Below are 17716 nucleotides of genomic sequence, written 5' to 3'. Positions count from 1 at the left end.
CGAAGGAACACTTTATGACCGCATAAAACGAACGATAAACGAGAAGCAGTTCTTGTCCGTCATTTTAATCGGTGGCCATGATTACATGGAACCATTTGTTCAAATTCGCAGGATCAAACGATTTTTTGAAGGATAAAGTTCCATGTAAAAGGGCCCCTCGAGTGCCTGTTTTTCCTTCCTGAACTTCTGAGAGCTTGATGAAGTGTGCAGATGAGCGGTCTGCCTCCTGCGGCCCCTGACGGACAGCCCCACTGCATAGGCAGATACAAGGAGCTGTCTACAATGCTGGCACAGTGACCCGCCTACTCCTCAGCTATACATATACTGAATGTGTGCTATGCAGCAAGTACCCAGGCGAATTATACTTGTAGAATATTTCTGTATAGATGTAGATCCATTGCTATGATTGAGGCACATGTGGATGAGGTCATTGGCTGTAGAAATGGGTGCAGATAAGGGAGATGGAATAATAGCTCCTACTTTCTCTGATGATGCACATGGGAACTGCCAGTATTACTCAACATAACACATAGCAAGGTCAGAGAGGTCTTTGAGGCAGCGTTGGGTTGTGCCCCGGGTGCACCTCTGATACCACAAGAACTTTTATTTAGCATTTCAAATTTCTGTGTATCCCATATACGTTGTGAAGGTGATCTGTCACTTTCTAGAATTGCCATTCCATAAATGACATAATATGTACAGTATAACCGCATATACAGGATGGCCTGGCAAACTGCTAATCATGTCACTTTCAGCTAAGCATGTCAAATACCTATCTCAGGAGGTATGTGGCCACACAGTGAGGAGCAAGGGAAGTAGATCAGGGGCATCTGGTGAAGGGGACACGTTACATGTCCTGGCAGCCAAAACTTGTGACCACCACAAATACTTTTCCAGCTCCAAAAAAACTGACGAGCTATCCTCAGGATACGTAATCAATAGCCAATTGGCGGGGTCTGCTGTTTTGAGAGCCCCATCAAGCAGCTATTAATCAGGCCACTGTAAGGCCCAATGTCCACGGCACGCGCGGATTTTCAATGCGGATATCGCAGTGGATGCACTGTGGATCATCTTAACCCATTACGGACCAGACTGTTTTGTACCTTAAAGGTCCAGACACTTTTTAGGGATTTTACCCATGTGGTGGTTTTACTTCCCTACTTTTTTTTCTTTAGCTACCAAAATAATTTTTGCTGCAGTTTTTTTTTTCCGCCTGCACACAGGCGGAAATTCTGGAGCGGGATTTCCCACAGAATTTCCACCCGTGGGAAGCTGCCATAGGCTTGCATTACAATACGCAATCCTAGGCAGAAGGCCGCGATTTGCACGAGTGAAAATACACGTGGAAAACAAATCACGGCATGCTCTATTTCTGTTCGGGTCTCGCAGAGGCCTGCACAGAAATGTCACTCCCGGGCAGCAGGCTCTGCTCTGCGCATGCGCTGGCTGGCCGGCGGCCGGCAGCCGGCACATCCAAGAGCCAGGGCCATGGGAGAGTGGAGCGCCACACTGGTCCCTGCAGGGGCTCGGGTCGGATCCCGCTACGAGAATTCTCACAGGGGATCCGACCTGGCCATCTGCAGCCAGCCTTATAGAGGTATTTTTTTAATATCTTTTTCACTGACTTTTTTTTCTGTTTCTTAGTTTTATTGGGGGTAAAAAGCTAAAAAAAAAAGATTTAAAAAAAAAAAAACATTTAGAGTTTTTTGTTTTAATTAGTATATTTACGCTAAAATAAAGTATGGTAATGGGTTCCTCATTTTGTTTCGGACGTTTTGATATATAAATGTATGATTTTGGTTTACAGGGCGCTTATTGCGACGGTTTTGGGTTATTTTCTTTCTTATGTATAGAGTGTTTTATTCTGTAATTTTTATTTCCTTATGTATAGAATTATGTTTTTTTTACTATCTGTGTCCCCCACAACGTCATGTAAGACCTCTGGGGGACAGTCACATGTTTGTTTTTTTATTTGACACTTTTCCACTGTAGCTGGGGAATCCATAGGAGCCCCAGTTACAGGGGAAAACATCCTTTGTAGTGACAGTCACTGGCAGAGGTACTCCAGGTCTTCTGGGACCCTGTAGCTCTGCTGTAGCAGGGAATCCCGGCAGTCACGTGACCCTTGGGCTCTCGTAGTGAAAGCTACACTTCTGCTCTCACTTTTCAATACACAGTGATGATTGGACGCTGTGTACTCAGGGAAGGAGAAAACAGAAAGGGTTAAAAACCCCTCCTGCCTTCTCCTCCGGGTTATCAGCTGTTAACGGCTGACAACCCGTCCTGCCTCTGATTGATTGCAGAAGGGGAGGCTTAAATCCCCGACGTAATATTACATACAGCTGGGCTTTAAGCCTGGGACCAGGCGCCGTAAATTTACAGTGCCTGGTCCTAAACTGGGTAAAAAGGATTTTTTAATGGCTTGCACCCGCAAGCATCACGGATGTGTTTTCATCTCCCATAAAGATGAAAGGAGCCACATCCACGATAAAAAATGGAACATGCTGCAATTTTAGATCTGCCCAGGGCATCCGCAAAGCATCTAAAAATCAAATTTGCAGGGTTTAATTCAGTTGCGGATGCCCCATTTTTTTAATGGGCGGCTAGAGCTGCGGATCTCCCGCGTGGATTTAATAAATAAAATCCATACGTGGCTGTTGGACTTTACGGTTTATAAAGCAGATAGCTCCGTGCATTGTGCAGTGGCTCAGCATGGTATTACAGGCACAGTCTAATTGAAGTGAAGGAGAGCTGAGCCTGCAATACCATACTAGGCCACTGTACAATGTACAGAGCTGTCTGCTTCATACACCATGACAGTGGCTGGCAAACAATGGATCGTGTGGGGTCCCGAGTGGCAGACCAAAATCAGCTCTTGTTGACCTATTAGGTTATCAAGTTTTTAGAGCTGGAAACTCCTTTAACACCAGTTATATAACAGTATTAGTGCTATAGAACATCTACATGTTATTAGATTACGCCAAGTATGCAGCGGTTATTCGGTCATTATATGTTGGTATAACTTAAGCAACATATGGCGGTATTTATTCTGTGTGGCGCTGCACAGTATATTATTGTATGGTGTTAAGAGCAAGAAAGGGATTTTTTATTTAAGAACTTAGCTGAAGTGTTATTTGACCAATGTACTTGTATGGCACTATTATTTCGCTCATGCAGTAGTTGATAATGTACAGTACTTACATGGCCTTGCTTGGTATATTTTGTATACTGTATGGCGGTATACCATATGCAGACATCAGCAGAAGATTCCATACAAATGCTGCAATACTGAACTTGTCATATGGCATAATCTGTGGTTTCACTAGCAGTCTTATCTTTGGATGCCAAAACAAACTCAGCTCTGCTACCTCTCTACTAGGACAATGGGATACCGTGATCAAAGGTAGGAAACACAATTGCAAGGCAGAGCAATTTATTTAATCTGACAGGACATTTCCAGCCTTCTGCAGAGACAGCCTGCAACTTCTGGGGCAGAAATGTAATAGGCTAAATAAAAACATTAAGTCCATTACATCATTAGGAGCATCAATCTCCTTAATATAGGCAGCTAAATTAAGATTTGCCTCTAAATTTAGCTGTGATGGGGGAGGCAGTGTTACAGGTGCACACCCGATGGAGTAATGGCTTCTTAGCAGCCACATTCATGTGACTCATACGGGCGAGGCAAAACTTGTGCAACTTGTCACATCGCTGTGATCATGTGCAGTCAGCCTAACGTTTACATGAATTCCCTTTCATTCTCCGTGTGAGAGTTGAAAACAACATCATCACCTACGTGAAAAGTACCGCCAGCCTTAAGGGTGTGTGACCTGTGCCGCCAAACAGCGCACATAATAAAGAGGGCACCTCCTTGGACTGGCAGCGGAGGTTCGAAACGGCCATGGACCTTGTATAACAGTATTACGTAGACAATGTGTATAGTAGTTAGCCTGTGCGTGCGTGTGTCAGCTAGCCTGGGTGTGCGTGCGTGCGTCAGCTGGCCCGGGCGTGCGTGCATTAGTTGGCCTGTGAAAAAGTACCTTATCAACAGAAAAAGTGATTTTAGGAGACAGTTGTCCCGTGTGAACGTAGAACCCCACAGGGAACTGAATGAGAAATTGCACATTAGTTACTTTGTTTCAGCTCACCGAAAAGAAACAACTAGTGAGCGCCTCTCGCTCAGTGTAAACAGGCAGTCATTCGTCTTTGAACCACTTCCTGTCCGCAATGAATGACTAGTTGAAGTGTATACAAACCCTCCCCGCAGCCCTGTATGTACACCGTCCTTACCAGGGAGGTTATTTGTAGAAGTCTTGTCTGTGACAGAGTTTGGCCAGGAGACTTTGTCCGGTGACCCATGTGAGCGCCAGCTAGGCACCTCCGGGTTATGGGTCACAGAGTTATCTTGCCACTTTTGCTCAGGTTTGGGCCAATCCATTAACAGGTCTGTTTTGGCAACCAGAAGTTTCTTCTTAGCAGCTGCTACTTTAGCCGGTTCTAGACAGATGAACAAAGACCATTGAAAAATACACACAAAAGGTATAACCATTAACCCCCCCCCCCAGAACAAACCCAAGGGAAGCAAAAAAGCAAGAAACTTCCTACATTCATCCATGGCAACCATATCCTGCAGTCACATGACTACAGTATATCACGCGTCCATGACATCTGCATGGAGTTTGTATGCGCTCCCCATGTTTGTGTGACTTTCTTCCTGGTACTCTGGTTTCCTCCCACACCTAAAAAACCATACCAATATGTGAATATAGATTGTGAGCCCCAATGTGGTCACTGACAAATGTAAGTGATGACAGTCTGTACAGCGCTACAGAATACGTATGCACTATTTAAAGGAGTGAAATAAAGAAATAAGTGATGGAGGGGTATAAAATGTCACCGACTCTTCACACTTGCAACATGGCCTGTGGTTATAATACAATGATCAGATGGTTCCTATTGACCTGAATGGGGTCCAGTGCTTTTGTCTGCAAGGACAGAGCGGCAAACTGCAAATGTGACCAGAACCTAAAAAGCCTCTTAAACAGGCAGATAACCATGAATGAACATTCATCTGAACGTTCACATGCGAGTACAACGCCGCTGCTCAGATGATGTAGAGGTGATCAGCGGCGCCGTACTCACTAGAGGCCGCTGATCACTAGTTACCCGGTGAAGGAAGCACAGATTTTCTTTTAGTCTGCTTTCGTAAGAGTGGTGCCAGAATAAATTCCCCAAGGTTCACCTTAGAGAAAGAGCCCCTGTATAAAGTCACAATATATACATTCATTGTCAAACCAAACCCTCCCTAGAAGGAGTTGTTGGGATGAAATGACACCACCTCTGTGTGATTGTAACATTGATATAAGTAATGACAATATCAGAGCAAAATGATCATTTAGGCTGCTTGTCTACGGGCATTGCGGATCTCCGCTGTGGGAGCCACCGCTGGGAAACAGGAGCCAGAGGACGGATCTCCGCTGTGGGCCTATCTGACAGATAGGATTACCGCGGAGAATCTCGGTAATTCTCAGCATGCTGCAATTTGCAGGCCGCGAGCGGAGAATCGCTATGATTCTCCGCTTGTGGACAGGGCAGCTGCGCTTTCCATAGCAACGCTATGGAAAGCGGTCACTGCGTTTCCCATGGCCAGATTATCGCCACGGGGAACCCAATTCAAAACCACCCGTGGACAGGCAGCCTTATAGTGTAAAGCTGAACGCTCAAAGGGAGGCTCTAGTACCCTGTTGTGCCGCTTCTAGCTTGTATACAAGATGGGATGCAGGTGGGCATGGAGGCTCTAGAACCCTGTTGTACCGCCTCTAGCTTGGATATAAGATATGATACGGGCAGGTATGGAGGCTCTAGTACCCTGTTGTACCGCCTCTAGCTTGGATATAAGATGTGATACGGGCGGGTATGGAGGCTCTAGTACCCTGCTGTACCGCCTCTTGCTTGGATATAAGATATGATACGGGCAGGTAGGGAGGCTCTAGTACCCTGCTGTACGTACCGCCTCTAGCTTGGATATAAGATATGATACGGGCAGGTATGGAGGCTCTAGTACCCTGCTGTACGTACCGCCTCTAGCTTGGATATAAGATATGATACGGGCAGGTATGGAGGCTTTAGTACCCTGTTGTACTGCCACTAGCTTGGATGCAAGATGTGATGCGGGCGGACATGGAGGCTCTAGCACCCTGTTGTACCGCCTCTAGCTTAGATACAAGATGTGATACAGGTGGGCATGTAGGCTCTAGTACCCTGTTGTACCACCTCTAGCTTGGATGCAAGTGCCCTCACACATCCACTGGTCCCAATACCTGTTAACAGTCTGGTCAGAAGTCCCAGGTGGCGGCAATTTGTTGATACGATCATCCAGCTTCTCACATTCTAATGATGTGCCGCCTCTCAGACTATAGCATCAGCTGGGTGAACCCCTTTTAGTACCCTTCATCTAATCACACTACAACTATAATCAGTTATACATCTGCCTGAGATGTAACTGCATGCTGAGTTTTTCAGCAAAATGACAACTTCTTCTAGGGGCGGGATTTATTATTTCCACAGTGTACCTGCAGTCCTATGAAAAGCACATATCTAATGCGTTATACCAAAGGACAAGACTGTGCTGCAGCTGTATGGCTAATACAAGTCATGGTCCGCCACAGACAAGTCACGCCGGTGATGGCCACCCTCATGCACTCACATGCCATCCATACTGAAGGTTGTGTCTCATGCAGCAAGGTGGCCGAAACAGGTTTCCTGATAAGAGAAGTGTGCTGCCATATGCAGTCGTCACTTGGGAGACTGACCGACCGGAGGAGAATGGCAGCACTCTAAAGTGAAGGAGACGTCTCTTGGTCTAAGGACTTGGTCACATGGCCATATGCAGTTTTGATATGTGAAGCTGCACATATTTACTGCACATTTGGTCCTTCTCACGTTATTTTAAAGGCGTATTCACTGCATTCTTTTCCATGTGCAAATAAAAAAAAAAGCCCCCCACCCCCCCAAAAAACCACACCAGGACCAGTTGACTTCTCCTGCCTCCTTGTGTACATATGCTGTGAATACGCGTGCATCATGCATATTTTTAACATTCCCATAGACTTGCATGGGCCATTTTGGTTGGTAATAAGGACCAAAATAAGACAGTCTACTATTTTTTTCATGTGCGTGAAAAACACGTTTGAATGTCTCAGTGCAAATCTATGATTGTTAAACTGTCCGTAATACACGCATAGTAGAGACCAAAAATACAGGAAGGGTAGATAATTAAAGGGTTATCTCACGAAGACAAGACCTGCCCTATTACAGTACATGGGCAACCATTCATCTAGAAGACCGCCATATAATACATTTCCCCTACAGGGGTCTAATCAGCAGTAATTTCCCCCAACAAAAATGAGCGGTATGTTGAGGGTGTCAGGAGCGGGACCTGCGCAATCCTGGGAACTACATTTCGGAAAGGGTTGTCCCATGAAGATGTAACATGCGATAGTCATCAGTGCTACGTGATTGATCTCAATCTACGGGGGGCTTCCTGGAACAGATCTTTTAGGATACGGTTCAATTTAAGGTTGCACTCCAAACACATGCAGGGATAAAAGCAGGACATATGGACCATGCATAGATTACACATCACTGCGTGCAGCCGGCTCACCACACAGATTAGGAGAAGCCTATATCAGCTCAGTTTCAGCTAGTTTGGAGAAGAAATTGAAAAGACAGAAGAAAACCAATCAGATTGCACAACACAAACTGAATAATGTACATATATGGTGGGGAGGGGGATAGAATTTCCACTACGGGTCATTGGACAGTTTCATATTGAAGGTGCAAGAAATGAACTCAGACAATAGCAGTACTAACACTGCTAGAGCCCTCTGTTGGCCATGTACTATGGCATAGCCCCCAGCGCATCTGCAGGACGTTAAGGGATGCCTATGTAGCATCGCTCATCTCTGTATAACGGCCACAGTCTGACACCAGAAAGGGTCTATGCACAGTGAATAGCCACTTAGAGACACCCACCTAGAAGCGCCTTAAACCTCCTTTGACTCTCAGAACTGCAGCAATTTGTCATGGGGTAGATTCCACTAAGCTCTGCGGGGATATGGGCCCATGTGGACAGGAAGCTTCTTGCAAATGGTGCAAATGAGATGGAGGTACTGAGATGCTCTGAACACCTGACAGGAAGGGGTCATCGATTCATGCTGCTTGCACCAAATTCTGACCTCCCATCAGCATGGTGCAACAGAGATCTGGATTCCTCTGACCAGGGAATGCATTTCCTCTGCCCAAAGATCCAATCTTCTGCACTCCAGCACACTAGTGTATTTGTTTCTATGTGCTGTCCATGTTCGTTCACGGACAGCATGCAGACTGCCATTTTTTCATGTGGCTAACATGTCTGGATTTTCCCTATTATAATGTGGATTCACACTGAAACTGATCCACTGAAAGCTTGTCACTTGATTTTATGCTGCACTCCGGGGTCACGGGTCTAATTTCCATACAGGGGAACTCCAATTATGACAGGACCGGTGTCTCTAGTAAAGCGGCCATTGAATGTATACATTAGTAACAGGTATGTGAATGGCCTTTGTGTTTCCTTACCTGTGACTATGGGGCTTGGTGTAGTAGTGGGTGCAGCTGGTTGAACTGGCTTGTTGTCTTTCTCTACAGGGCTTGGAGTGATGATGTGTATAGTAGTTTGTATCTTGGGAGTTGTAGTACTTTCTGGATCCTTTGTTGCCGCCTTTGGCTCGTGCACAGTACTGTGAAGAACATAAGGCTAGTATTAGTGTAAATGCAGAAGCATCTGTTGGAAGCAAGCAGCACACATACAATGACAACCACATACACATCTCCCCCCATTGTCAGGAAGGACAGATGACCGGGACTCCATAATGAGGTGTTTTTCTGCACGCAGGGAGCAGTTCTGCAGCCAGAGAAGTCGACAGTCCCAAAACTTTAGGACTTTCCCAGACACATGCTATAAACACACATCTGTCTTACAAAACTTCCCTAAACCCGACACTTGGCTGGAATGAGCCAGGAGTTAATCAAAGTCACATCATAATTCATGTAAATGCTTCTATTTAAGGAGCCCAGACATCTTAACGATTCCTAGAGGCCCATATAGCAGGGTGTGACTTTAGGGAAATACCGCTTCTAAAACTTCTGGGATACAGATGCTTGACTACTAAGCAAGAAGACATTCCTAGAGCCTATGGGAGGCTATTTTCACACTGCTTTTTTGGGATTCATGTGAAGTATACGGAAGTTTCCTTGTGCACACAAATATATCCATATAGACCCTTTCTGCCTCGGTTTGACTGGTATCCACCAAGGATATAGGTTTTTGTTACTGGATGGAATAGCGCAGCAGACTGAGCAATTTACCCAGCCGCATTCTAAAAAAAAAAGTATCCAATGAAAAGGAAACTATTATAGTCTATGAGAAATAAGGTGTCACTTGTAGGCTACAATAGTGTCCATTTAATATTTTCCAGGATGCCATTATATCCTATGGGTGACAGATGCCACTAAAGCATTCTGCCACGGCCTCCGTTAAATGTATACAGCAGGCGCTTTTCCCGACACATACGTTTCATGAAAACCACTAACATGGTGTGAAAAGAGCCTGAGATCCTCTAAGTAATGCTTAGATATGTATAATAAAAATGTGCCTGCCGACCGACCTTGTGGGCAGCCATGGAGAAATTCAACAACATCGCACAACATTTGAATCCCCATTTTCAAGACAGTTTGAAGCCCCATGCCTAATTAATTCCCAGTCGTTGTTACAAGTCTTGTATAAAGAGTCTGACTTTGGCTTGAAGGAATGCTGCCTTCCAATAGGTGGCACTGTGGAGGTATTATTCCATCTCTCTTATTTGAATATTACCCAGAGGAGCATGAATGGCCCTTTGAGTCTTCTCACTCACCGTCTAGGTGCTATCCCTAAGGAGAAAAGATAGCGTTTCTGACCCCTAAACCACCCAGGAACGCCTACAAAAGCAAGGTCACCCGTGATTTTGCAGGATGGGTGGGAGGTATGCATCCAATGCAATGCAGAAATACAGAAAATCAGGTCCAAAAGGCACTGAGAAACTGCTGCTTCAACAACTTGCGGAGTTTCTGGACAGAGTACTCCTTATATAATCTTCAATTTTTTAATGAGTTATGGTTAGGAAAAGGTTCTGTGTTTTTGCCCCCAGAAACAGAACCACTTTTGACCATAGGCTGTGTCTAGTACTGCAGCTGATCTCTACTCACATGAATGGAAGCGAGTCACAAGACCAGGAGCAGCCTGCAGACAAGTAGCCCAGAGACACGAGTGGCATAATTTGAGGAAAATAGTAAACACTTGACTATTCCCAGACAATTCCTTTGACTATTCCACGTAATCTTACCGCTGAACTGAAGGTTTCTTGTCCACAGACTTCAGCATTGACCTCCAGTCTTCAGGGGCTTCAGATTTTGCCACTTTATTGCCAGAATTTGATGCTGAAATGTATAAAAAGTTAATTAAGTAAAAGCTGAAGCACTTTGGAATGTACTTCAAAGCCATCAGATACAGAAAGGAGGATGGAAAACACTGAGATGGAATGTGAAGATGGAGCCAAAGCTCTCGGCAAAGCTCTCCCACAAGTCAACCCAACCCAAGACCGGTCATGGAATACCACTTACTCTTTGCAGATGGTTCGTCCACCTTCTGGAGTCTATCAGGACTCAGCACACTAGGCTGTGCAGGTTGTGTGCGAGGTGCTGGAAGAGGACTCTTGTCAGAACTTGGAGCTCCATAGCCTTTACTGATACTGATTTGCGAAGTACTTTTTGGTGGCTCAGGAGTCGACACAATTGTTGTAACTTTACTTTTTCTTTCTTTTGGAACAGGTTTCTCAGGCTCCGCTTTGGATGTTGAAAACGTAGTATTTGGTTGAGGATCTGGTAATCTATAAAATAAGTTTTGTTAAAATGGAGCAACTACAGATTGCTGGGGGATAAAAGATGACTGGGCAAACCAACCCGCAAAGACAGTCTGCCAAGAAAACGTCACGATGCGACGTCACCCTAGGAGTCATTTGTAAAAGGAGGGGTCAGCAGCACTTAAAATATACACTTATCCAGAGTGAGGGAGTTACTTGGCATGCACGCCAATCCGGATCCGGACACAAAGATCCAAACAATGAAGATCATGTAAAGAAGTAGGACGGCAGCACCAGAGGAGTAATGTTGGAAGGCGTTCAGATCATTCAATCTCCATCTTTATTAGTAAAAGGAGATTGAATGATCTGAACGCCTTCCAATATTACTCCTCTGGTGCAGCCGTCCTACTTCTTTATGTCACCCTAGGAGTCAGTCATGACTCGGTGCTTGCATTAGGGGACTTTACCTACTATAGGGACCACAAAGGCATCTTCTAATCAGGTTTCCATCTCAGGGAAAACGGTGTATTTGGGCACTTGGGGGACCACAGTCACAATGGCTCCACAGCCTCAGCTTGACAAGCATATAGCATGTTTACTTAGACCTCTACAGACGCCCAAGTCCAATGTGTCTTCGTATTTGCCCAGGTTGGTCAGGTGCTTGATGCCAGCCTTGGTCTTCCTGGTGGTGAACCAACAGGCCAACAATCTAATGTGCACTAGGGTACATTAGACAACATACCTAATCCTTTGTTTTGCAGGAGATAGGCAGTTGCCATAGGTCTGTTAACTGCCTTATTCCCCTCTTTATTGAAGTGAGCATACAAGCTTTAGCTATTCGAACATGGGTTTTTATGGGTGTTGTCACAATCAGTAAAGCAAGTATTTACCATTTGTTATGTACTGGATGTTTTCGCTCCTTCCTATATCACTATATGTACACACATCAAAATCTTCTAATAAAGTAGAAAAAAAAAAATGACATTTGACTCCAAAGATACAGGTGGAAATCAACAGGCACCATGGCCTTACAGTAGTGAGCTCATACCTTTTTGGAGTGGATACAATAATGATTGTTTCAGCAGGTCTGGAAAACTTGGGAGACCCTGGACCTGGAAGATTTTTCACGAGAAAGTTCCTAGCTTTATCTTTTTCAGTATTGGTCTCAAGTGTTTTTGGTGCCACATTAGTAGCCACCGATCTACCAGGCCCACTGGTGGACACAGATATTTTTGGAGAGTCTCGCCCAGTTGAAGACTGATTAGTTGTTGGCTCTGAAACAAGACTTGACTGAAAAAACTTGTCCCGGGCTTCCTTATTTTTTGCAGCTGTTGAAACCCAAGGCTTTGAGGCGGCATTGGGCTCCTTTGTTTCATCTTTAGCAGCTGAGGAAGGCCACTTTCCAGTAGAAAGAGAAGACACCGTTATGACATTTCCCGATACACCAGTCATTTTGGTTGGTTGACCAGTCTGTCCTAGATCTTTTTGGGCATCTCTCGGAGAGTTGCTCTGAAACAAAGAAGAGTGACTAATATCTTTGTTTCCTTTGCTTGCCTGTAAATAACTAGTTGTTGGGCTGTTGGACATATTTGAAGCCATTCTGTCCTTATTCGGGCCAAAAGGACTAGAGGCATTACCACTTGATTCAGGGTTACCATAAAATCCCACTGCTATCCTGTTTGTGGATTCATGTTTGGTTGAGCTTGTGGGAACATCCTTAATGATTGTGGATTGCACAGTAGAAGTGCTCTTATATCCAGACTCTTGTCCTGTTGTTCTTGAGACATCTGTAGTGTTTTTGTTGGCAAAGCCAGTAGTAATTCTGTTGGTTGTCACTGGAACAGAAGGACTTGTGGTATTTTGCCAAGTCCTGCTAATAGGGCTGCTGCTTGGTTGACTAGTTGCGACTGGGTTGCTCCGACTTATTCCTGAAGACGATACTACAGATGTATATGGTCCATTGGGTAAAGAAGATACTACAGGTGCATATGGTCCAGTGGATGAAATGCTAGTAGATGTAGGGGGAGGAGAGTTGCAATGCTGATTTGTGCAAACTAATGTACCCGGATGGTCTCCTATTTTGTAACTTCCCGTCTGCAATGTTCTTGAACACTGTTTACACCTAAAAACAAAAAGTATCAAGTGTTTCTGAATAGCAAAGTATAATACAGAGGTGCTTCACATGGCACAACAGTCTCCACTGCTACGGTCAAGACGTCCACAAGACCTACCTGAAGCAATTGCGGTGATAGAGCTTCCCATCAGCCATGTGCCTTTGAACCAAGTGTACATGTTTATTGCAGATCGAGCAGTTGCTGCTTACCATGCTGTTTGGATTAAGTTCTCTAATGCCCTAAAGAAAAAAAAAAAGGCAAGTCAATACCAATGTTCACTAGGTAAGCAATACATTAAAAGGTTTGAACAAGATTAGAAAGCTCTATCTGCCTTTTTCCAAAAACAGTGCCATACTTGTAGACAGCTTGTGTGCGGTATTGCAGCTCACCCTCATTCACTTCTATGGAGTTGAGCTACAATACCAGACACAACCTGTGGACATCGTGGAACTTTTTCTGGAAGTCAGCCCATGAGATGATCCATCTGGGGCTCATGGTTACCAATATATGCATGGATAGATCAAACTTAGGAAATATCTTGTTACCTATAAATGATTTGCCAAAAGTAAAAAATTTAATATCCACGTTAAATAACTGGTTCTTCATAGATTTTGGAGGAATGCTGCCATTGTTGGATAATGGGATATGCAAGTTGGAAGGATCTGGGTTTATGGAATTGGACCTAATGACTGAAGCATGTATGGTCTTACCGCTCGAACTGGAGCATTCTCAACAGCCGGGCTGCTCTTCTGTAGCGGTTGGGGTGTGCGCTGAGGAACATGATTGGTTAGTTTCTTTCCAGCCGGTTCTTCAGTAGTGTCTGGAGGAGGACGCTTCACAGCCGCGACACCTCCAACTGGAAGAGAAAACGTACAGCATTAATGATAGATAAATCAATCCCATTAGAATATGAAAGCTTACAAATTGTTGGAGGATGTGGGGATTGTGTTGGATAGGTAGATGGCAAGGTTGGGGGAACACACTGACTTATTCAAGGGAACCTGCCACCAGGTATGAGCACCACACACTAAGTTATGGCACTGATACAGCAGGTTCCCTGAAGTCTGGGGAGGTATTTCTTATGCTTGCCCAACTCCCGGATCCAGCACAGTCACTCCCATAAGTCAGGTGGCACAATGCAGGACCGCTGGCTGCATGCTGTGCGTGTACACTCAGCGCATTGGCTGCATGGTTGGAGGGGGAGTTGAAGGGGGACAGCTCTGGATGGGGGTGTCTGGTAAGTATAAGAAATACCTCCCGGGACTCCAGGGAACCTGCCATATGAGCCCCATAACTTACTTGATGGTGCTCATTCCTGGTGATAGTTTCAATATAAAGGGGTTTTTCCACCAAAATCAGTTGGGGTCCCACCAATCTCACAAACTGTAGTTCAGAGCATCAAAGAGTTAGTAGGCCCTAAGGTGAGCATCAGAGGTTGGGACTATTGGTTTTGGACAGCCCACATGAAAATATACAAGGCAGCCACTGACAAGGGTCTGCAGAGAAATGGAGTCTGTAACCAGAGACACCTAGAGTACAACTGAAGTAAGCCAAGAAGGAGATTGAGCAGAGCAGTGTAGGATGCAAACATGTCGACTGAAGGAGCAATATATTCTTCCAACCCTGTCCATCCTAAGGAGTCCTTAATCAGATGCCAAAACTGAACAGGACTAATTGTCTACTTGGAGGATGATTAGTGGGAGATACTTGAGGGGATGGCCTGACTTTGTAATATAGCCTCTGAAGACTGAAATAGTCCTCAGAACTAGAAAAGGAGGCGCAAGAACGACAATACTAGTACTCGAAGAAGAAACAGAGTGCTTGACCAAATCTCTTGCATCTGGGAAGATGTTATGGAAGACAGCTTCTTTAGGAATGTAGTAGATAAGGTTCTTTGCGTGCCACCAAAAATGAGGGCAAAAACACTGCCCCAGTTTGCCAAGGACCACCGGTCTGCCAAGTACTGATGGCCAAGCTGAAATACGCAATGAAGAACAAGGGCCTAATGCTTTTCATGATGCAAATATCATGCTCAGAGATCAATTTATTCTGGGTCTGAGAAGTCCACCATTGAGAAGAACATTATACACCGTGTGGACGAGGAGGATTACAATTTATAGAGACTGTTGCTGTTGGATTGCAATCTTGTTGAACTTGCTAAAGTCTGTTCAACTCAAAGCAGAGTCCTGTGTTCAAGGGGGTCATTGCAGCTTGCACTACCATTGGGGAAACACGGATGGTACTGCTGATGGCGGCAAAGCAAAAAGGAATCCATTCACTCATGCCAGTTCGCATTTGACACCTAGACGTCATTCCATGGGACCTGCCCAATGACTCATTAACGTGCAAAAATGGGGCCCATTTAATGCACGTGAAGCTGTACAGGCCGCAAACTAGTCTTCTGGTTTCCCGTTCTACAATACACTGAATGAGGTATAGCATCCACAGATCCATGGGCGATCATGTGGAAAGGGAACAGTATAGCAATGGAAACAAGATGGATGATGGGAGGTAAGGAGCCCAAGGGGTCTTTATCATTTGCATGTATGAGGCCCAGATACTACTGATAGCAGCCGAGTATTCAGGGATCATGTTGGCTTTGACATCTTCTCAGTACATCAGGTTCCTTTAATCTTCATTAATTCTATTATTCCTTGGCCAGAAATCGGAGCAAACGTATTCATGTATGCAGCGCTAACCTGTCATCCATTAACAGGGATAATCAAATCGCACCACACAAGGACTGTTTTCTACACACTTATTAGAACGTAAACCGTGTCTGGCACTAAATAATACAAAGGTTTTCTTCATTACCCGCAGACAAGTAGCAAAAAAGGGTCAAATGAAAAAGCTACTTTTTTTCTCTACTACATGGTTCCAGCCGGAAAGCCGAACAAGAACAAGTTAAAGCCTTCTCTGACAGGACAGAACTGCAGCCAACTTCTATTTAAACAGCTTGTGTATTTACTGAGGAAATATTTGATTTCCGAGAAGTACACACCTTAATCCACAACAGAAATTAGAAAGAAATCAGGTGCAAACACAGACGGAAGAAGCCAAGAAAAACTGCAAGAGTGGAAGATCCGGCAAGGGTTTCTGAGGAAGTTTAGTGTTGGGGCCTTCAGGCGTTCTGCAGAATGTGGTCAATGGAGTTTATTAAAGACAACTCCAGATGTGCTCACATGTTGTACCATTTGGTCACCAGAAATCCCGTGCTATTGTCAAGAAACTTTGACATAAGATTGGAGAAAAATATTAGGTAAAACACCCACAGTCGCCCATTCTCCAGTTATGTGAAGCGGATATCAGTGGTGCCTTTAAAGGAATAATGTGGGTCACACTCGACAAAGGGATATTCCCATCATAGCATGATATACCCTTACCCATAGATTATGGGATAACTTGCTGATTGGTGGGGGTCTGACCACTAGGACCTCCACAAATTCTGAGATTTCAGCCCCGGAACGCCTAAAGTGTGGGCAGTGGAGGACACATACATGTCTCTACTCCATTCAGCGAGTCCACTAGAGATAGCCAAGTTGAAGCACTCAAAGTTGTCCGGTTACCGGCAACATTTCCCCATTAGCTATAATGGTGTTAAAATAATAAAAAGAGCAGTACTTACCTGTACTCTGCAGTGGGGATCCAGCACTGTAGCACCGCCGTCCTCCCAGCATTTGTTGTGGAAGACGTCGTCACAAGATACGAACTGACTGGGTCACCATTATGAGCTCCTGGCATCATGGTACCTAGGATGTGAGCGCCGATGCCAGGAGAGCCAGTGGCACCGCAGCCTCTGATTGGCTGCAGTGGTCAGGTGACTTCCTGTGACGCCATCTTTCACAACAAACGCCAGGACGACAGCAAGGCTACAGCGCTGGATCCCCACTGTAAGGGACAAGTACGTACTGCTCTTTATGCCATTTTAAGAAACTTACAGCTATCTGGGGGGAATGTTGTCCAGTAATCGGACAGCTCCTTTAACTATTTCTGGTGGTCCCATTGAAGTGACTGGAGCATAGGCGAACATGAATGACCTCCACTGTCAACACTTTGGGAAATGCTGGGGCTGAAACCTCAAAAACGGTGGAGGATCCCAATGGTCAGACCCCCACCAATCAGCATGTTATACTCTACCTACGTGTAGGGTAATTCTGCAGTGATGGGAATAACCCTCCCAACTCTTCTCTGACAGATGAGGTCAAGAAAAGGAGGATCAGGCATGTTGAATTTTACATGCCCCATCCTTTTGTTTTCACAAGAGATGAGCTGCTACCAGAGGTGTTCGACAGTGTTTTGTGCTCCTTTCTGCATTACAAACACATGCACACTTGGCCTAACTGAATATGTAGGTGTACGGGGAATTTGGAAGGAACAGCTATTCGGCCAAGAGTGACTATAGGGGTGTGGGCATCTTAAAGCTAATCTCATGTGGTAAGAGAATGGTTATCAAAAAGTTATTTCACTCTTCAAATCACCCATTCACAAAAAGTTTAATTTTAGGCAGCATTCACAGTGGCGCTCACAAAGACAAAATCCATAAATGCATGAGCTAGCAACAGGATGATACCAACAGAGCCTTAGATGAGTCTATATACCGTATAATTCTCTAGCAGAGGAACAGGTTGTAGTCTCACATCGATCAGCCCAGCGGTGTAACAGGAG

The 17716-nt window shown here is 44.9% G+C and overlaps 1 protein-coding gene across 1 annotated transcript in view; it reads right to left on the bottom strand.

Annotated features, from left to right (window-relative positions):
• The window catches only part of MICALL2 (MICAL like 2), a 55423-nt gene that overhangs the window by 14996 nt on the left and 22711 nt on the right, over window positions 1-17716 (bottom strand). The window contains exons 5-11 of the mRNA XM_066576323.1: window positions 13762-13907; window positions 13169-13290; window positions 11986-13059; window positions 10699-10964; window positions 10422-10515; window positions 8620-8780; window positions 4291-4497 (exon numbers count right to left, since the gene is read on the bottom strand). Coding sequence (XP_066432420.1) covers window positions 4291-4497; window positions 8620-8780; window positions 10422-10515; window positions 10699-10964; window positions 11986-13059; window positions 13169-13290; window positions 13762-13907 — 2070 coding nt within the window. The remainder of the gene's footprint in view (window positions 1-4290; window positions 4498-8619; window positions 8781-10421; window positions 10516-10698; window positions 10965-11985; window positions 13060-13168; window positions 13291-13761; window positions 13908-17716) is intronic.

The sequence above is a fragment of the Eleutherodactylus coqui genome, chromosome 8, assembly GCF_035609145.1.
Source record: "Eleutherodactylus coqui strain aEleCoq1 chromosome 8, aEleCoq1.hap1, whole genome shotgun sequence".
NCBI lineage: Eukaryota > Metazoa > Chordata > Amphibia > Anura > Eleutherodactylidae > Eleutherodactylus > Eleutherodactylus coqui.
This window is presented reverse-complemented; position numbering and strand designations above follow the sequence as displayed.